The following is a 22167-nucleotide window of genomic DNA, read 5'->3' as shown; positions in this document are numbered from 1 at the left end:
CCTTTCAAATAACTTCATGGATCAAGATCATGTATTAAACTGTCCCATTTTGTTACCTGTTTGTTGGTTTCTATGACAACACATAATAATGATCATGAAAGTTGTACTAGACTATTTCTAAAGATTTGTAAACCTCAGTGACTGCACTATCGTGTATATTGGTATTATTATTTATTTCTTAGCAGACGCCCTTATCCAGGGCGACTTACAATTGTTACAAGATATCACATTATTTTTACATACAATTACCCATTTGGGTTTTTTTATTGGAGCAATCTAGGTAAAGTACCTTGCTCAAGGGTACAGCAGCAGCGTCCCCTACCAGGGATTGAACCCACGACTCTCCGGTCAAGAGTCCAGAGCCCTAACCACTACTCCACACTGCTGCTCCAGTGTGGAGTAGTACTACATTTGACATTAATTCTATGTAGTATATTGTCAATGGTATCGTAACAAAAAAAAAAAAAACCTACACACAACAGTCTTAACCAACCTCCCCCTTACATGACGTAATATTCGACTTGCCTCCTCCCTTCTAGATCTTTCTGCTACAGACGGGCCAGCTAACCAATTACAAGGGGAGAATTGGTACTCGTAGCCAATCGATTGAGCAGAGGGCGGGCTACTGCCGGCTTTCCAAGGCTTTCTTCAGGATTGCGCATGTTCTGCGTGTGTTGCCGGTTGGCGACTGCAGTGGAAGTCTAGATAGTTCTGTAGAAATGTTTCTTCATAGGGGATTAGGAGTGTGTAATATAAAGACGTTCATCACAGTTTACAGAAGTCGGCTTTTGATATAAGATCACATAAAAAAGGAAGCTATTTATTGAGCTTTTACAGACTAGGGATTGTAATAGGTTTCTTTAAGTCGTTCTTTTTAAATTGATATATATATATATATATATATTTATTTATAAGAGAAAGTGGCATCTCCATCCTCTTCATCATGTCAGTGGTAGGTATTGATGTTGGCTTCCACAACTGCTACATCGCTGTTGCCCGGAGCGGGGGCATCGAAACCATCGCAAATGAATACAGCGATAGATGCACACCGTGAGTATATGATATCAGCACGTACACGAAGTCATTCAGCGGTACTAAGTACTGTAATATCACTGTTGAAGTAATATGTAGGAATATCGTTATGTAAAACCAGTAATAAGCTTTTCGTTGATCTAGTCTGAAAAAAGTGGATGTATATTAGGCCGCCGATAGTATGTTTTGTTTCAACTGCCTGTCACTGTCCTGTAAGAATATACGTAAACTGGTATTTTTATGGCACTCCAGAGAGACTGCTTGGGTAAAAGGTAATGAAGTCAAATAGCCATTCATTAATTGAATTTAACCATTTGCGTTCATTCATTCCCTCTCACGGTCTGAATGTAGTCTGGTTATGGTTAGTTTAGTTAGTCGGCTATTAGGCGATGGGTTTCTTAACATTTTCACCTAGTGGACAGCCAATAATGAAATCTGTATAGTCGGTCAATACAGCCAAAGATGAAAGAATGCTTTGTCATAGGGCTGGATGGAGGACCTTGAGCACTCGGCATGTTACTAAACAGGTGTTACGGAAAGCTCAGAAAATATTAAATACACATCAGTAGAGACAATAATAATAATAATAATAATAATAATAATAATAATAATAATAATAATAATAATAATAATAATAATGATGATGATGCAAACTTTTATGGTTGTATTCGATTCCACAAATTCAGTGTAGGTCTCCAAGCTTGAAGAATACTGTACCACGGAATTCTCTGGAAATGTCTGCGAGTGTTCTAAACCTGATGTGCGGTGGAGGTCATTCATTCAATATCGCTACCATTTTAATGTATCGGATGGTGGGTGTTCGACCCCATTGTAATCCTATATAAAATCGAGACCAGTTTTTTCTGGATTAAGGCTTGGGGGGTATTGCTGTTATGAAGGACGCGGAGGATAGGCTCTGGGGAGTCAAACATAGTAGAGGCATCACTTTTTTTTTCCTTGTGAAACAGCCGAAATTTGGAGAGACTGCCTGCTGTCTAGCCTATCAAAGTCCATCAGATCTCATGTATTCCAACAGGTTGATGCAGCCTTTTATACATTTGACAGAATGTAAGGTTTACAAAAGTGCATGCTAAATATGTTTACTTTTTTCATGTCCTATCCCTGTACTATACCTTTTTCTTGTGTGTGTGTGTGTGTATGTGTGTGTGTGTGTATGTGTATATATATATATATATATATATATATATATATATATATATATATATATATATATTAAAGCATTATGCATTTGGAGTGTTAGTGCCTCTGGATTATCACGGGACAAGCTTCGGAGCGCAGTGGTGGTAGCGGTGAGCTGACCCTAAAAACAATTGGACATTTCAAATTGCGAGAAAAAACGGGGTCAAATTAATTGTCGACTACTAAATTAAAAAAAAAAAAAAAAAAAAAAACTTGCGCTGGGTCATACAGCGCAGGTTCTGGTCCTGACTGTGAAGTAGTCCGTCTTCCCATTGGCTCTGGCGCTGCCGTGGATTAAAGTCGCCGAATGTCAATCCACACCAGACGACAGTACGCGACTTGGAAACGATCCAAAACACTGGAAATAAATACATGACCCCGCCCATGTATTCCTATTGGACACACTAGAGATGGGCTGTCCCATTACAAAACAGGTCTTGTTTTGATAAAAGGTTACCACCCTGACTTCTGGCAACTCTGTTGCAAAATAAAGTTTGAACTAAAATCTATAGATCAGAGTTATTGAACATCCCTATATAGCCAACAGTTTTATTGTTATCATTATTAGTAGTAATTGTACAGTTGTGTGTGTGTATGTGTGTGTGTGTATATATATATATATATATATATATATATATATATATATATATATATATATATATATATATATATATGTGTGTGTGTGTGTATATGTATTTTTTTTTTCCGTGGTACCAGTAGTAGTCGTAGTTGTCTGATTTGAAGCCCGGTACATCTGTCAGAAGACAGCTGGACAACAGTAGTATAGTTGAACTGATATTTGTAACAATTATTTTATTGTTATACATTTATATATACAACTTACTGCAATCTCAATTGTGTTTCTTTACAAATTCCTTCTTTGATCCTTTTTGTTTATTAACTTATTTTAAAGTGCAACATTATTATTATTATTATTATTATTATTATTATTATTATTATTATTATTATTATTATTATTATTATTATTATTACGTTGTTGTTGTTAAGCACTACATAATCACCATCTTCATTATTAATATTATTATTACTTTTAAAGTCTGTTATTATGTGCAGGTCACCACTTACCTTGTATTATTTACTTTTATATAGTTTTTCCTTTTTAAACAGTCTGGGTCAATTGCAACGAACTTGCAGAGTTAGTACGGAGCTGCGTACTAGCTAGTACGGTACTATCTCGGGATCATCCCCAGCTGTGTACTAAGTTAGTACCAATTGCATCGAAAAAACAAGCGGAACAAAGTTGGAGACTAGCTGATGCCCAGATTTAGTACGGTACTAAGGATCAAGCATTGTTTTTGTTACCAAACAGGAACTGAAGGGGGCTCTGAATCATCCTTTCATTCATTCATTATCAGAACCGCTTTATCCTTTTACAAGGAACCAGACACGGCGCGAGGCGGGATGGCTCTGAATCAGAACATTTGAAGTATTTGTACCAGTAATGTATGTATGTTACAATATTATCCGCTAATCGTTTTTTACAGTGTTACAGATAGGCTGACATTTATACATGAATTAATTAGTCTCTAACATATATGTGTGCACGTAATATATTTTTTTTTATTTAAGATATATATGCATGGTAAAATACTCCATATCAGGGCACACGGGCTGCCTATAAAATACTCAACCAAGTGCAATGCCATGAAATAAACTAGCAAAGCTGGTTTAATTTTGACACTCAACACACACAGGCTGTTTCGACACTGTTCTCATTGGACCACAACAAGTACAAAACAGGGAAGGTATTCCGAAGAAGTATCATAGATAATGATCACTTCTAAAAACACCTTGAGAAGAGCACTGTTTATTTTATTTTTCAATGTGTCCCCAGGTCCTCTATGTAAAATAACACTTAACTCAATGTAATTTTATTTTACTATTACAATATCCGTACAGGCAGCAGATGCTTAAAATATAGTGAAGACACATATACATATACATATACACATATATACATATATATATACACACACACATATATATATATGTGTGTGTGTGTGTATGCACACATTATTTCAGCAAAAATAAACTGCCAGTACATTCCAGGACTTTCACATGTCTTCCACTAATGCACTTAGTACGATGCTAAAATTCTTAGTCCATAGCAAGAGTTAGACTGTTAGTTCCGTACTTCGTATCCTCTAGAGGGCAGCAGCAGTTATTTTTCGGTTCGTTGCAATTGAGACCTTTTTTAGTACGCAGCTGGGGACTAACTTCAGCTGCCAAGTTTGTTGCAATTGGTATTTAACTTGCGTACTAGTTTAGTACGGAGCTGCATACTAACCACGGGATCATCCCCAGTTAGTACGCTGCTCTCAGTTCGTTGCAGTTGACCCTCCGTGACTTGTATTGAGGCGTGTGTTTGATGTGTGTCAAGGGTGTTAACCTTGTTTCTGATTGGTCAGTTTCATTCCAGTCGCGTGACCAAAAAAAATAGAAACAAGTTCTATTTTAGCGACGCGAAATTCTCAAAGTGACGTCGCTCACATCGCTCGCTGTTGGTGTGGATACTCCCATTTGACTGCAGTGTCTTGTATATTTTTCGTTCGCGTCCAGTGTGGATGCAGTATGGAAGGCCATCTGGGTGAAAAGCGTGTACTCTTTAGTACACTTTTCAAATAAATTACTACGTGTAGCACTGCGATACACCACGCATTCTATTTTGGTAACTACGCGTACTATTTTTACTACACGTACAAATTTGAGTCAATCAGTTCTTTAGAAATGAAATAAGAGCCAATACATTTAAAGAAAATAGTATGTGTACTAAATGATCCAATGAAAAGTCACCACACATTTTCCATGCTCTTCCAAAAGTGATCAGGGAATCTGAGCGTTTGAATTTTTTAAAAAGCCGTCTCAAATTCTTTTTTTAAACTTGCCTTTCCAATTTAGTTTCTGTTTGTACAGTTTTTTTTATGCCTTTACTTTTCCTGTATTATGTATTTATTTCTGTCACTGTAAAACTTCCAATAATCGCCGGGTCTTTTTTAAATAATGAGCTATGAATAATAATACAATGCACATTATATTGGATGTGGTCTTTTTAGTGGATTTTAGTGTTTTTATTAACAGTGGTAGATGTAATTCAGTTTTTCAATGCAGATCTGTTCTTCTGCTTGTTCATTTTCTAACGTTTTGCATGACATTGTTTACTTTCGCTTTATACTTTGGGGGTGTTCAATACAGTGGCATTGTGTTATAAAATATCATCTTTTACTTAATACCCACTGACACAACCATTTAATGATGTTGCTGGAATGTTGCAATTTAGTTATGTTAATACTATGGGTGTATGCTAGTGGCTTCTCCATGATTGCATCTGAAGTATTTGAAGATGTAAGTGATGTAACATAAAATGCTGGGTCTCAGTAGTTGGTGGGACTTCTGGCAAATATTGTAAAGAAACACCCCCGGCGCTATACAAAATCAAATTATTATGATTATAATAATAGTAGATTGTGATGACCCTTACTATTTGACGGTAAAGCAGGAGACTGAGAGATAACAATTATTAACAAATGTATTATACTTGATAATAAACAAGGTCCCTGTCCGTGTCAGGACCACGCTACGTAAAATAACAAATGCAAACAAATAAAAAAACAAATTTAAATTGATGTCTTTTTGTCTAAATGATACACCAAAGGTTATTGGCTACTGTGGCAATGACATTGTGAATAAGTGATTACAAGCGAATATGTTGTCATGACAAGACACTAATGTAAAATGACTAGACACCAACGTAGGAAATGCGTAGCTCGTGTCATTTTTTTAGTACATGTACCAATTAAAATTTCTGTGTTCTGATTGGTCCAAATGAGTACGTGTAGCGGATATTTGAAACATGTACTATACAATGCGTTTTTGACCCAGATGGCCTTGCATAATGCAGCTTTAAGCACGCAAACACAGCCTCAAAACAAGTTAATCACGGACAATGAAAAGTTTATTTGAGGTGCAGCAGTATCCATTATTATATGATTGCAAATTGAACGACTACAAAGACATCCAGAAGAAAGACAATGCCTGGGTGGCTTGCAGGTGGTGCATTTAGTGGCACCAAGACGTTTTCTATCTTATTATGCAAGTTGCATAAAAACAGGTTTATTAATAACCAAAAATAATCCGGAGCATACATGCAGTCTACATATCCAGCATTTAAATGAAAAATGTGCACTTTTGCTGGCTTTTAAAAATGACACAAAAAGGTCCTGCATTCACACAACTTGAACATGTGACCTAATTTTGTTTGTTTGTTTTTGATAAATCACGTCTTGTTCACTAAATTGCTCTGTGGCACAAATCCGTGACAAGAACGTCTTTACATATGCATAAAGCAAAGTTTTGTGGAGATTCACCAAACAAACAAAAATATTAGAGGTCCTTCTATTTTATACGTTGTAAAACAAAGCTAGCAACACGTTTGTATTCTGTGTGACACATCCCAACATTACCAAGCTCATACATAGTTTGAAGACTGAGCCATATTTATAAAGCATTTTCTGTCAAGTTCACAGGACAGTTTTAAAAGGAAAAACTAAATAAAAGTAAATAATAATACAAGGTAAGTGGTGACCTGCACATAACACAGATTTCAATAATATTAATAATGAAGATGGTGATTATGTAGTGTTTAACAACAACAACAACTTAATATTATTATTACTATTATGAGATTGCAGTAAGTTGTATATATAAATGTATAACAATAAAATCATTTTGTTGAAAATATCTGTCCAGTGTGGATGCAGCTTTAGGGAGGCAAAACCATCAGGGACTGTTTCTCCTCATCACGCTACAGCGAACCCTGCTGGCCAGACGCCCAGTGAGCTCAAAGACGGATACCTGCAGGACTGACCCTTGTCCTCCAGAGTTTGGTAGCTCGCTGACATCTGCTCTTGAGTTCCTGGGTGAAAAAGGAAGCTGGCTTGGTTGTGGGATCAGAGGATGCCCACTGAATATCTTCGGGTCTCCTGAGCAGTGTGTAGGAATTGCTGCAGCGAGGGCAAAAAAGTGATTGGGCATTTTAAAATCGGTAAAATAATAATTAAAAACACTAAATTAAAAAGTAAAATAGCAGACTTAAATAGAAGGCACTCCTGTTTTAATTAATTTTATTATTATTTTATTATTATTATATGTTTATTTAGCAGACACCTTTATCCAAGGCGACTTACAGAGACTAGGGTGTGTGAACTATGCATCAGCTGCAGAGTCACTTACAATTACGTCTCACCCGAAAGACAGAGCACAAGGAGGTTAAGTGACTTGCTCAGAGTCACACAATGAGTCAGTGGCTGAAGTGGGATTAGAACCGGGAACCTCCTGGTTATAAGCCCTTTTCTTTAACCACTGGACCACACAGCCGCCTTTTATAGTGTGATAATATAACCACTGGACCACACAGCCTCCTTTTATAGTGTGATAATTCATTTATTCTTTAAGTAATTCCAAGTGGATTTCTTTTAAAGGGACGGTCCTCTTTATCCTCTGCACTACATTTTCAGGTGGTTTTACATCCACATGCATTTTACCCAAGGCAGCACACTTAACCTGTTCAGATAAGCAGTCCTACAAAAGAAACCTTTTCTATTGTAGCAGCTGGTGTACAAAATAAAAGGAGGGATTGGCTTTATGTCCCGACAACAGAAATACTTGTGAAATACATAGAATTGTGGCACCTACGTTTTTACCCCAGCCAATGCAATGGTGAATAAAAATCAGTCCAAAAGTGACAAAATCAGAATCATATTGCAGACACATCCACTGAACCGTGGATGGTGCTTCTTAAGAAGAATTATAGTAATCACTAGTTTGTAGTCTTGAAAAAGAAGCATCGGCTATGAAGAGTAGAAATGAAAAACAGCCAAAGTAACTGTGTCATAATTGAGATCATGCTTCCATTCAATACACAAGGTTTAAACTTGAGATCTACATTACATGGCTGAAAAAAGAATGCAATGCAGTGCCAACATCCCAAAACCACAGCATTGTGCATTTGAACACTGTACACTTGTGTTCTTACTAGTTTATATCCGTCCAGTATGCATAAGAAGTGCGCTGATGTCTGTATCCCTCTCGGCTGAGACTCCAGACAAGTTAAGACGGACCTGAAATCGATGCGAGCTGAAAGCTGTCAAAAACAAAGTATTTTATGGGTTCAGCTCTTTATCAGGCCATTTTTGTTTTGCAGAGAAGTGTTACTATGTAGACATAATTGATATATCAATCATACTGCTGAATTGAGTTCAGGGTTTGCTTAAAAAAAGACTAACCACCAACTATTTTATAATCAGACACAATACATTTTGCATGTAATATATGAATGAATCTCGTGCATTTCTGTCTTCTTTATTTCTAACATACTAGATGTATCAACATATCCCCATTATTTATGTTAATATTTTAGCCTGGATCTGTCCCCACAATACTGGCATACATGGCGTTGAATCTTCCAAGTAAGGTTAATTGAAATATTTCAAAGTTCAAATACATTGATTTATGGGATTTGAATTGGCTGCAAATATTTCAGTGTTAAGGGATAACGAGTGGTGAGTTGGTGAACCAACCAACAGTTTTTGTTTCAGCGGATTTTCACACTACCATTGTCAAAGGCCCTTTTACTGACCGTCACTTCATAGCAATTTAACCATGTTGGCATTGAAAAAGCATTCATAATGGAAAAGTATCAGTTATTACTGCACAATCAGTCAATTAGAAGATCAAAGGATGAGGTCAGATATATTTTTAAATATGTTAAATTGAACATTTTCAAAATGGAATGCAAGCTACTGTAACAGGCTACCGATCGAAATAGAGACAGTCAGACTTTAATATCCCTTCCGGGACTGAGCAAAACAAGTTACAGTATGTGGAGTTGACTTTATTGAGCCAATCTGACAAAATTAGAGGTGAAACACGTGTTGCTACAACAAATGTGCCTGTTCTGTGTGGAATTTGAAATATAGTACTAGGCATTGTTTTGATTACTGTTCACTGATAACTGTGCTTTTAATATGTACAACACATTATAATAAGAAAAAAACTCAAAATAAGAAAGCTGTAAATATACCCCTAGCAGTGTTCTGTATCCCATATTATTGTACTTGATTGTATGCGTTGGAAAAAGTCAGTAATTAACAGCAGTTTACTTTCATGTTAACTGACAAATGTTATGGTTTTTCCTAGAATGATTTTTAGTGGTGTAGAGATTAGTTATGTGACTGATAAATGGCATTGCTATTGAATCTGTCCGGGACATTTCAATGCGGTGATTAGTAAGTGGAAGGTGACATGAGTAGGAGGGACATTTAGTGGGTTTGACTGTATTTACCTTACATGACTAACTATACTCCAACCTCTGTCTCTGAATACAGTATGTAATTATAAAGCAGTCTTGGCACGTGTGTCTAAATAGTTTGTCATGGATTTATGTATCCCTTTCCCCCTGGAGTTGTATCTCCCAGTGGTGCATTTGCTCTTTACAATTGAAATGTTTCCTATATTTGTTTGTCTGACAGCCCAGCAGCTGTTTTTTGTAGTCAGTTGCTTTGGACCCTGTCAATTAGTCTAAACAAATATGCAGACAACAAATCTTACAGGCAGGTTCCATCAGGTTCTCCTTGGACTGTTCCAAATACCGTACAGTAACCCTTCCAGGCATCCAGAATCTTAAGTGTCCAAGTGTCTTAAGTGAGGATGCCAGATGTTGGTACCCCATGCAGAACCTTCTCCAGGGTCCTGAATTTCCATATTTACAGCCTAATATCAGCAACTGTAAATGCAGTCTACCTCGGTGAACTCCACACCCCACGGGGATGCCATTTAGTGCTGGCTTATCCAAGGTGTCGAGTTAACCACAGCTGCACATGAGCCATGGCGTTAACATGCATATAAGTAACAGAACACACACATTTACAGTATTACAGTATCTACAAGTTTATGGTTGAAAAACAGCAGTGAATGAATAGATTACAGTACTGTACAAACTCGGTACAACTCGTATAGTTTGATTAAAATAAGAATTAATAAAATAACTACAGCGTTATTGTTACAAAAACAATCCAACCACAAACTGTGCACAAAATGACTATACCTTTAGGTATTGGCTTGTACAGTCTAATTGGACAACTTAAATAGCAAAATTTAACAAATGTACATTACACAAAATTAACAAAAACAATAATACACAACTTACAGTTTCACACAGAAATCAAGCATTGACGATTGTTTCGCATGCAAAAACACTCGCTTTGAAAGTTCTGCTGAGAAGCTTGTTATCCCGAATAATCTGAGCTTTAAAGCCAATTGAACGAGAACTTTTTCGCTTCTTGCTCATAATGAACTGGTACTGTAACCAGCTACACTTGGTAATTGCGAATGAATGAATAAACAATTTGTTTCCATTCAGAGTTCAGTCACGTGAAACGATGGTGTTGAAGTATCCACTAGTCTTTTTAATAGTTTTTACCCCTTCAGTACCGTTAAGTGTCGAGTTACGAATAAAGCATGGTGTCGAATTAAAAAATTAAGAGGCAGGATGCATATATTTTATTTGGAGAAAATTCACGACTAAGACTGTGGAATTAAGCAAAGGTGTCGAGTTATCCACCAGTCGAGTTTAACCAAGGTTCGCTCTGTGCACTTTTGCTAGTAATAATTACTATTTTTCTTTTTACACTTGCAACATAATACAACTAAGAAATGTTTTTTTGCGTCAGACTTAATTTGCTTTATAAAAACCTTGACTTAGTTGCCTTGGCACAAGTTATTGAGTGTATCTGAATCTGGGGTTATAGGAGATGCCTGTCCCCCCATACCGACGGAATTCACAGTAATATTATGTGGACAAATACATTCTGTCTGTAGGCAGTGCTAAGCAACTTTTTCAGGACATGATAACTCTATTTTTTTATTTACAGTCATAGCCGGAAATTTATGTAACTAACATACTTGTTAGCTAATCTAAATGTACCTTTCATAATTCTCCACTCTCCACTATATTAAACCCTTCCCGCAGCTTGAGAAAACTTGAAAGTCAGGCATTGGTAACTCCTCTTCAAATATGTTTTGGTTTTCTAAGTAAAACATCCTATTGTGCCAAAAAAATGTATGTGCTACAAATGAAAGGCTTGAGTTTATCTCACTGAATTTGTTTACTGATTTGCTGATGTTGGTTTTCCATTGCAGATCATGTGTATCTTTGGCATCCAGAAACCGTACAATCGGAAATGCAGCAAAGAGCCAGGTAAACACTTACTGGATGCTGATCTACATACTAGAAGTTGTGTTTTCCATTTGTATTGAACATTAAATGGTACTTCTATATAGTTAAAAAAAAATCTCATTTCTCTATCTGTTCAGAACTATAGCTGATCGCATTCTAATTTCCATGCCTTTCACATTAGATAATAACCAATTCAAAGAACACAATCCACGGCTTCAAAAAGTTCCACGGCAGAGCAATCGATGATCCCTTTGTGCAGGCGGAGAAGTCGAAGATTCCATACAGCCTGCACAAGATGCCCAATGGCAGCACTGGATTTAAGGTATGTTTTTTTTTTTCCCTTGCTCCTTTGGTTCTATGAAAAATGTACTGTACAACAAGTATTGATCATTGAAATGTTTTGTTTGATTAGTGTTTTGTGTACATGTGTAACGTGTAGTATTTTTATTTAAATTATAAAAATGTGATTACTGTTCTATAAAATGTATTTTTAAACTATTTGTGAATGTTTTATTCCATTTATATGGATTACCTGTAAAATAGGATTTTCAATCAAATATAAACAAGTAGCTATGCTGACGTCACCAATAAATTATGCAAATGAGTACCCAGAAGGTTCAAACCTTCCTTCGGTAATGTGTTCTGAACATTCGAAGGTCAAAATGTACCCTTCGTTGCAGCCCATTAAAAGAAAATGATTGTTCTGAACTGGAGTGATCCCTCCTATTGCTCTCCATTATCTTTATAAAACCTTGAAGCAGCCAATGATAGCGCTAGCAGGGATGGACTTTTCGTGAATTGAAACCCTCCGGCCTTAAGTTAAATATGGGGACTGGTATGCCATGCATGCTGCTTCTTTATTTACAATGACTGCAGAGACAGATTGTGTAATGCCTGCTAATAAAAAGACTGTTTAGCACCCAGCCTTCCTCTCTCCTAAGCATTTTCTTGGTCCTCCTACCCTGCAAGTATGTGTAGCCTGCTGCATTCATGTTTCCCTCCCTAACCTAGTATTTATAGACCGAGCTCTTGAATGAATTACATGCTGATTACTTAATCACTCTCTGTGCCGCAGTTTCAGCTGTTTTACCCTTTTAATCGCTGACTGAAGTTTCCCTTTGGGCCTTCTGCTGCCGATCAGTACACTTTGTGAATCTCAACATGCACAAATTAATCTAACAAACAGGTAAATAACTGGACAAACGATGGTATGGTCATTCCGTCAAAGATTGAGAGAAAATTATGTAAATTGGTTTCCTTGAGCTTTTTTATTTCTTATTAGTTTCATTAGCGTTTTTTGTTGTTTTTAATAAAATGATTGGCCTGAATCCACTAGGTCATGATGTCAGTTTTTATCTTTGTCCCTTGGATGATTCATGTATAGATGACCTGTCCCTGACAATGGTCATTAATGTTGGCGAGAATACAGGGTTTATTGTAATTGAGGTGGTATCCCAGAGGTGTTCAGACAGACTACATCTGTGAGAAAGTTAAGTCTGACATTGTAAAGCAGCTCTGAAAGCGTGGCAAATGATTTTCAGCATTTGCCTTTGAAAGGTAGTACTTGCGAGGATTATAGCTGTTCTTAACAGGTAAAGTATCAATTTACAGGACAGTACAGGTCAGGTGCTAATTGATCCTGTCAAGCTAATTGATCCTGTCATCTCGTGCTATTTAAACTGGATCTCGTAGGCAAGCTTTTCAATCAGTTTGAAAGTATGTGGCACTTTACAAGGTACTAGGCTGGAGTGTGTGGGAGGGGGAACCCCTTCTCAGTGGGACATTTTATAAAAAAAAAGGATTCAAGTGGTGCATTCTGGCACATTTCTGTATGGTTTAAGCATGTGCTAGACTAGTGGTCTGCTTGTAGTGTCTGACAAAGTACTCCGTTAGTGCCATGAAGAAGATATATTTCAGCACTGCTCACAGCAAGGCAAGATCAACAAGAAGAAAATGTGACCTTTGGAGCATCAAGGGCCCTGCAATACAAGACTGGCTGAAAATGTGTGCGGAATTAGTGACCGCACCTTTTAATTGTGTCCATTTGTAATATGGGAAAACAGCACACTACAGCTCTCATGCTCAGCGTTTAGTGAAGTCCTGATCTGACAGCATGTAACACTGACAGCTCTTAGGATTACAGTTTACCGTTTATTTCAGTAAAAACAAGTTTAAATTGCAGCAAGTTCATTCTGCTGTTTGCGATATTAAATACATTGCAGCAAGCACATTGTCATATATTTTCATTAGCGCAATCTGGGAGCTAAATTTGGTGAATAGCAGTTTTTCTTACTGCAGTTAAGTAAGCTGCAGTACATTTCATTTTCATTTTTAATTCCCTAAGGCCCAAATTTATAAAGGGGAAAAACGACCGCAAAAAGCCACGTAATGTGCGTGTTCAGTACGGCCACACTCATCGTCAAAATAATGACATATTTTATAAGACTAATTAGGTAAAGCAGGCGATTCCGTAATCAACCAATTTAAATACCCCTCACTGCAATTAGCGGTGGAGAATTACATACCTCTCACAATAAATAGCGGGTTTGGGTCAACCCTGCGTGTGTAGGCTACACATGCCAAAAGAAAATGAATGGCACACAAAGACCTCAGCCTGGTACTAGCCATGGTGATGAGGATGCTCAGAAGCAAAAACTGAAATTCACCAATATGGAATTGGAGATTTTGATACAAGCAGTACTTGTAACACATGAAGATGTGTTACAAGCTTGAAATACATCACCAGGACAAATGAATAAAATATGGAATGTGTGGTGGCTTCTTAATGAACAAATGTACTACTTCAGAGTTTGTAGTAGGTTGCTTATACATTGCGACGCATCATCCAGTTACTGTGCTTCGCATATTAGTTCAACTTCATATTTCGTACAGAATAATTTCAGATGTATAGACTTTTCAAATTTCAGAAACAATAAGTTTTACTTACTTACATCCATGGCAGTCAAACGGGTGGATACTCTATATGATTTTAAAGCATATCTGTATGGAATATATGGTCGAAAAACTGTACTTGCTCTAGCTACAAATTAACTGCATCATCTGTCCTTTTTTTTGTTTTTTACCGTTTTCTTTCCAACTCGAATTTAACAATACTGCCTGAACCAGTATTAAAATAACAGTGGAGGATGAGCCCTCATTGTATATGAGACTTTTTCTTTCATGCACCTCGGAATATCGTTCCATCTTTTCTTAATCTCCTCCATTGTTCTTTTGCCTACACTCTAGAAGTAAAGGCTCTCGTTAGAACCTTGCTTTGCCACTGTGGGGAGACCTTTTTAGGTGCTTCTAAGAACCCTTTTTACATGTTTTTACCTTTTCTGTATTCTCTATCTGCAGACTTTCTGTTTTGTCATGTAAGCTATGAAACACGTATTGAAAATTGGAGTTTGCAAAACAATACGGTTACCGGTATTATAAACCGTAATTTACAAACTGATTTGATCAGAAATGTTAAAAAATGAGCTCTTTGCAAAATGTTATTAAATGTTTCGTTGTTCTTGAAAACGATGTCGCCTTCTTGCTGCAGACAACTCTCCCACATCACCTTGCCTTGTATATAGCCTACTGTCTGACTGCAGCAAATTAACGCCTGCTTTTCAGAGTTCTTAAAATAATCACGCAAATCAGAGGCCTGCAATTACTGGCAGCTTTAATAAATTAGATGGAATATTTAATAGATCAAATTTGCAAAATCCCCTCCCAGTTTTAGAGGTTTTGTTCAGAAACGCCCCAGAATTACATATGCACATACAGAATTACATATACATCAAGGACTAATGCGCACAGAGACATTGCCCCTGCAAATCACATATTAATTGCGTGTTTATGCCAGTGCGTGTGTTTTATTCAGAACCCTCAGCGCCTGTGTGCAACACACAAACCTTAAGTGTATTTTTATTTTAGTTTTTTGCTGTCTTGTTCTAAATTTCTTGAATGCAACGGTTCATTTTTACACAACAGTATTCACACATGTTTGGTCACCATCACAACTGTTGCATGAAACTGGTTACCATATTCTGCTGGTATTAATTAATATACAGCACCTCTCTGCACTTACGAGTATTGTATGTCAGATGATATCCCATCATGCATTTCTTCTTATGCATGAACCCCCAATATCTGACAACCACCTATGTGTACATATTTTTACGATATCATAACAAAAGGAATATGTTTTTTGTTTTTGTTAATAACCTTGGGGGGCCACAGGCAGCTCAAGATGTGCGTAGTGGTGGGGGGTTGTTTAAATGGTGATGAAAATCTGACTATCCAATCGCACTTTACATACAGTAACAAAACGTTGCAACACTGCACTTGCACCAATCAGCTAATACATCTCAGAAATAACTATTTAATATGATGCAATGTTTGATAGCCATTAATAATAATAATAGAAAGCAATATAGACCAGTATTCAAACAACATCTTGCAAACAAATAATTATACAAATCTCACTGTAATACTATTAAAACAGCATGTTATTAATTTTAATTTTATTAAAACTAGAAAATGTTCTGACAATTACTGTGCAGCAAGCATTCAAGTTAACTAACGAAAGCACTTATGTTGTAGAAGCATCTTACTAAGCACCTGATTAAAAGTGTAGCGCGGTGTCTAAATATGCATGTTCTAGCTCCAATGTGTTTCAGCGTAAATGAAAAGTTTCTAAATTAAATACATGGCATGACAGTAAACAGAGGGGGAAATATACTTCAGTGCATATCCACTGTGCCGTCTTTGAGAGGCGGGCTGTAGGTCCATTTCTTACTGTTGCCAAACAGGTTTTTTTAAGCCCAAATAAAAGATCTTTGACAGGCTCGGTTTCTTCAGCCAATTTCCTGTGACTGAACACTTACTGGTGGCCGCATTGCTAATTTTCCTAACAATACTTAGTTTATGACATGAAAAATAAAGGAAATATAGACATATGCACTTAAGTTTTTTTTCATGTATTTCTATAATAAAACCAAACTGTTTTGCATTTTAAAACATACAGCAGTCCTGCTCAATTTCCCAAGACTTTCTACAATAAACTGGAGACAAACATCTGGTGTTTTGGAACATTTAAAAAAAAAAAAAAAAAAGTTATTGCTCTGACAACAGGTTAAACGTAATAGGTTAATCAATCATATAACTTTAATACAATACATAAGCTAAAGTACATTACTAACGTATTTAAGTTAAATTAATTCAAAAACGACTTTCACTTTCCTGTTCTAATCAAATGCTGCACAATTCCCTGCTAAATCTTACAACATTAAAGCAATTTCCAATACTATTTATCCTAAAATATGTAAAACTGTAATATTCCAGAATAGGTTGTGAAGGCCTTACTTTGCTCCACTGAATTAACTATAAAGCAGAGGAAGTCAAACTTAAAATTATACACTTTTCACGTGTGTATTTCAGGCAGAAACAGTACATAAGTAGACATCGCTTTTTTTTCTTTTTCATTTATTTGTTTATCCGTGCCATTGTAGTTTCTTTGCAGTAAACAAAGTGGCAAATTACACATTTTCATAAAGTAATAGCATGACTGGGGTTTGCTTTTTTTTTTCTTTTTTTTTTAAGCTGTGCATGCAAGTGAAAACTGTCAAATTTAACTTAAATAAACTCTTCAAAAAATATATGTGGAAAAGGGTGCGTTGTACAAAGAAAAATAAAAAACACTGTTTTGGTTTTCGTTTATTACATCCTCATAACAGAAAATAGGATCACAACAAAACAAAATGTTGATCGCTATACGTAGCATTTGCCTTGCTAGTTTGGCCAGTGTCTGGAAAGTGTGAAGCACTTTCGAGTGATGTGCATTACCTGCAGCTGTATCCCTCGATTCTGACTCGCTTATTATTATTAATTTTTACACATTATTTTTACATACAATTTCCCATTTATACAGTTGTTTTTTTTTACTGGAGCAATCTAGGTAAAGTACCTTGCTCAAGGGTACAGCAGCAGTGTCCCCCACCTGGGATTGAACCCACGACCCTCCGGTCAAGAGTCCAGAGCCCTAACCACTACTCCCCACTGCTGCCCTGCTTTTCTTAGCTCATTGAAATAGTTTGTTAAATGATGATTTGTTTTTGCAGGTGCGATACCTGGATGAGGAGAGGCTGTTCACAGTTGAGCAGGTGACAGCAATGTTGCTGACTAAACTGAAGGAGACTGCAGAGGGGGCGTTGAAGAAGCCAGTGGTAGATTGTGTCATCTCTGTAAGTATTCTTAACCTATTGGGTTACGCCTTCACAAGCAATAAATAAATGATAGGGATGCAAGGCAAGCCATGCAAGCTTGGTTTAAATCCTATTAGAGCCACTTAATATTGGATGGGAATCCACAAGGAGAGCTGCATTGGTGTTTGGAGGAGGGTTAGGGAGCAAGGTCAGAAAAGTCAGTTAGGTATAGTTCACACCATCATCCTCCTGCGTCCACGACTGATCAGATGCCACACAAATCCAGGATGACAATTCTCAGGCTGGCTCTTTTTATATATATGAATTATTAGGGGTGTAATAACGGTACACTAATCTTATGTATCATGATACAGGTGACAGTCCTGATTGGCTACTTGTATGATACATAATAAGCAGGGGTTCACATAACTTATCATCAGGTTCTCACGTGAGTCCCAGCAGAAATGGTTTTGATACGCACCAAAATTAGGGGTCATCATCCAGTCGCTGTCTAGCTCCACCTCCTCCTCAGAGTTCAAACAATTGGGATGTCAAGGATCAGGGGTGCAAATCTGGAGCTTGATTCTAGCGCAGGGTAACTCATAGAGCATGAGTGGCATTACATTCTGGTGCCAGTAGACATGTTTAATTTATTGTTATTTTTTATTCCTTAGAAACCATAGTGGGTGGTAGTTTCTTATTGGGTCTGGACTATTCAAATCACCCACCCACACTCATCCACATACACAGAAGAGAAGGTTTGTGTAGTGTGAGAAGTTGTAAGGGGGGCTTGATTAGTGCGGTATTTAATAATTTAGCACCAGTAGGTGCTCTGGTGCTAAACTTTCATAACAGTTTAGCACCAGTTTTCAAAATGATTTGCACCCCTGCCAAGGATGCTGGGTTCAGGATCAAAGGTTTCAGTGGTCATCTTACACATGAATATGCATCAGGACAGAAAGGCGTGAGGCTTATAGGCGGGATCGATATTTGTTTTTTTAAATGTTGACGTATGAAAACAAACACTCACAAGCAGCACTGCTTGATGGCAGTGTCAGAAACCACAACAGTAGTTTATGAATATTTAAGTAGGATTGCTGGTTATTACAATTTTTAACTTATCATCACACATTCTGTTTATTACCACCAAATTCCAGCCCTGGGGATTCAAAAGCATCTTCACTTTTAGTCTTGTTGATCACGTTAGCTTGACTGCATAACGGTATTTATAGAAGAAAATGATTGTTATGAACTGGAGTGATTCCACCTATCGCTTTCCATTTTTTTTTCTTTAAGCAGCCAATGATAGCGCTAGCAGGGATGGACTTTTTAGTGAATTGGAACCCTCCGGCCTTGTATATGGGGACTGGTATTTAATTTTAGTCAGCGATAATAAGCTCAGTTACCCAGAGATCATTGACAGATCCCAGAGACCTTGAGACTCAATAGAAAATCAGAAGGTTAGGCAGTATGGGTCACAGCCAGATAATATGCTTGCCCTTGCAAGTGTGAGCATCCTCACCGTCTATATGAAAAATGCTTTCCTGTTAAATGCGCTGATGGTACGCATTTGCATCTTAAAAACAATGTGGAAGTCTGCATTTTCTTTTATTGGTGCGCATGCGTACCAGTTATTTGAACCCCTGATAATAAGATCAAAGGGTAATTTAATGATTGAATTGCTAAAATGGTATGACATGTAACCATAGCAACTCTAAAACCCATGTATTCTTCATTCAAGAAACATTTGGCAACCTACAATGTATGATGTTGTGCTTTTGGTCTTGTATCATGATACAAATGATACATACTTCTATTACGCTGCAATATATCATGCAAAGAAAATATCACGATTCAGCGATACATGATGAATTGTTACGAGCCTGTTAATTATGATGATTATTAATTCACAATATACACTTATCCCAGTTGTGTGGAAGTACACATATGCCTGCTACAAAACAGTATAGGTTTGAAGCTTAGAACACAGGCTTTTACAACCTGGTCAGTCCTGAACATTTGATTACGAGACGCTTCTTCAGAAGTGTCCATTGCTATCCAGGGTTTTTTTGGAGGACAGTAAATGACATTCGACCTAACTGTGGTATATTCTTCTAGATATTCTTACAGTCCAGACCTGCAGGTATGTGGGTACTTGTACACCAACAGGATTGGTGTATACAGGTGGACAAGCACACATCATGTTCTGTACTCTACAAACATGTAGTGTTGATGATAATCCCTTCAGGCCTTGTTCACAAGAAAGATTCTTGTTTGAAAAAGGAATATGCAATTCAAATCAAATTGTAGTGCAGTGTAAGATTCCCAGCCCAATAAGATGTTGTTCAGCATGTGTTGGCATGTCCAGGTAACGCTGCATATCTAAGAAAAAGCAATAACCTGTCCTGGAGTCTTTAACGTTATTGGATGCTGTAGAAAAGCTAACTGATAAACCTGGGAATATCTGATGCATTTTTTCAGTTAAGGAGACCAGCTGCAGCACATCTTTTAGTCAAAGTCACATGCCTTTTAATGGTTCCGTTCAATAATACAGTATTTAATTTTTTTAAATAATTGTTTATTCTTTTAAGAGCTGTGTCATGTTAATAAAGCACTCTATTAAAATATATATCTATATATATATATTTTTTTTTCAGGTTCCCAGTTTCTTTACGGATGCCGAGAGGAGATCTGTGATTGATGCCTCTCAGATTGCTGGTCTGAACTGCCTGCGCCTGATAAATGACACCACTGCAGGTTAGTAGTTCAGAACACTTGAGTGTGTTACTGAGCCGTGTTATTAGGTGTGTTTACACTGTCGTTCCGGAACCCTTCTGATATGATTCCAGTACAAAATATTCAGAAACAGCGTGTTTACACATACATATAACAGCAGGGGTTAGTTATTAGGACAGAAGTGTCAGCATGCATAATTTGTAAGCCGAAGAGGTGGTGACGTTGTGCCGTAATGACGACATCATCGAGTTCCATATTTTGAATATCTTCAATGAAAGCCACGGACGCTCGGTGATCATTTGAAGAACTTTCGGAAAGGTGAGCAACAATACAATTGAAATAAATATATAATATATATAAATAAGTTGCACTTACTTTATTTAGATGGCTCAAGTCAAATGTTGTTGTGTTCCCTCTTCTGATTCAAAAGCAGCACTGTGATGACGTTGCAGGTAGGTGTGCAGTGCACGCTGGGGGTTTTCTCCATCTTACCGGAATATGTCCTCAGCGCGTTTACACAAGCGAAATGTTCCAGAATCTTAACGCTTGCCCTCTTGTTGCGGAATACCAACTCAGCTCTTGAGAGATTAAGAGTTACGATTCTGGAATGTGCTCGGTAGCGTTTACACAAGCGAAGTGTTCCGGAATCGTGATGCTTGTCCTCTCGTTGCGAAATATATGTGCTAGTGTAAACACACCTATTGTGTGAAGTGTGTGTGAGACTGAAAGCTTGTCTGACTGTCTGAAGCATTTCTCCATGGTGCTGAAATCCCTCACGTGAGGTCCCGTGCCCTAACTTGTGGTATCTGTAAAGCTGCTCCCTGATGTCTTTATAATACGTACATAATGCAGGAAAAAGTTTGACTAAAGTAGGTTATCAACTTTCTCCAGAGCAGAGTTATCCCCAATGGTTGGCCCCAAAGGATGGGAAGCTGCCTTTTTATATGTTTAGTTCTCATCAGTGTTTCTTTTTGACACTGGGGAGACGACTCCCCACTCCAAAGGAATGGAGATCCCTGTTGGCAGATTTTCATAAATGTAAGTCCAGTTGTGACAAAGTAAAAGAGATCATCAGGTTAATGTGTTTTCACACCTGCTTTTAAAGCTGTTCTATTTATGATGCTGTCTGTTTTGAGAAATTGTGCTGGCATTTTGTGGGGGGTCTTCATTCTAGTTGGCACCCACCCCTTTTTAAGCTTTGTTATATTCTCATCACAAGCTTTTAAGTCTCCTTTTGGGATTTGAACTTCTTGTGTGTGAATGCAAATGTCTAGCATCCAAGGCCTGGAATAGTAATGCACTGAGGGGTAGATGTACATATCGCTCTAGCATTGCTAGACTTGCGTGACATTTTTTCAAATAAATAATGAAAGGCAGTTTAATCCCATCAGATTCTATAGTGGGGCCCTCGCCTTCACCCCCCCAAAAAATACAATAAAATCACACATATACATCTATAGTGCTCAATGTAATTGAAATGTATAAATCATTGCGCTGAAATAACACTGTTTTTGTGTTGGCTACACATTACATTATGTAAAAATATACATATGTACAGTAGGCCTATACAGTGTAGTAGTAAAATCAAATGAATACAAAGCGCACTTTCTTTTTACTTTAGCCTACTGGTAACACAAAATAAATCATGCTGCTGCATTGTATACTTACACTTACAGGAGGACAGTCAAGTCTCGTTAATACACATTTCAAATCAAATTTTTCATTATACCACTCTGACAAGCAGGCTGTAGT

General features: G+C 37.2%; 1 protein-coding gene across 2 annotated transcripts in view; it reads left to right on the top strand.

Annotated features, from left to right (window-relative positions):
* Positions 1-659: 659 nt before the first annotated feature.
* The window catches only part of LOC117420832 (heat shock 70 kDa protein 4L-like), a 48430-nt gene continuing 26922 nt past the window's right edge, over positions 660-22167 (top strand). Inside the window, exons 1-5 of one of the 2 annotated variants that reach the window (XM_059033845.1) lie at positions 660-1050; positions 11449-11506; positions 11667-11807; positions 17596-17718; positions 20337-20436. In XM_059033845.1, coding sequence (XP_058889828.1) covers positions 944-1050; positions 11449-11506; positions 11667-11807; positions 17596-17718; positions 20337-20436 — 529 coding nt within the window. In that variant the 5' untranslated portion in view covers positions 660-943. The remainder of the gene's footprint in view (positions 1051-11448; positions 11507-11666; positions 11808-17595; positions 17719-20336; positions 20437-22167) is intronic. The other variant, XM_059033849.1, reaches the window with a different exon arrangement.

Source organism: Acipenser ruthenus, chromosome 1 (genome assembly GCF_902713425.1).
Source record: "Acipenser ruthenus chromosome 1, fAciRut3.2 maternal haplotype, whole genome shotgun sequence".
Lineage (NCBI taxonomy): Eukaryota > Metazoa > Chordata > Actinopteri > Acipenseriformes > Acipenseridae > Acipenser > Acipenser ruthenus.
This window is presented reverse-complemented; position numbering and strand designations above follow the sequence as displayed.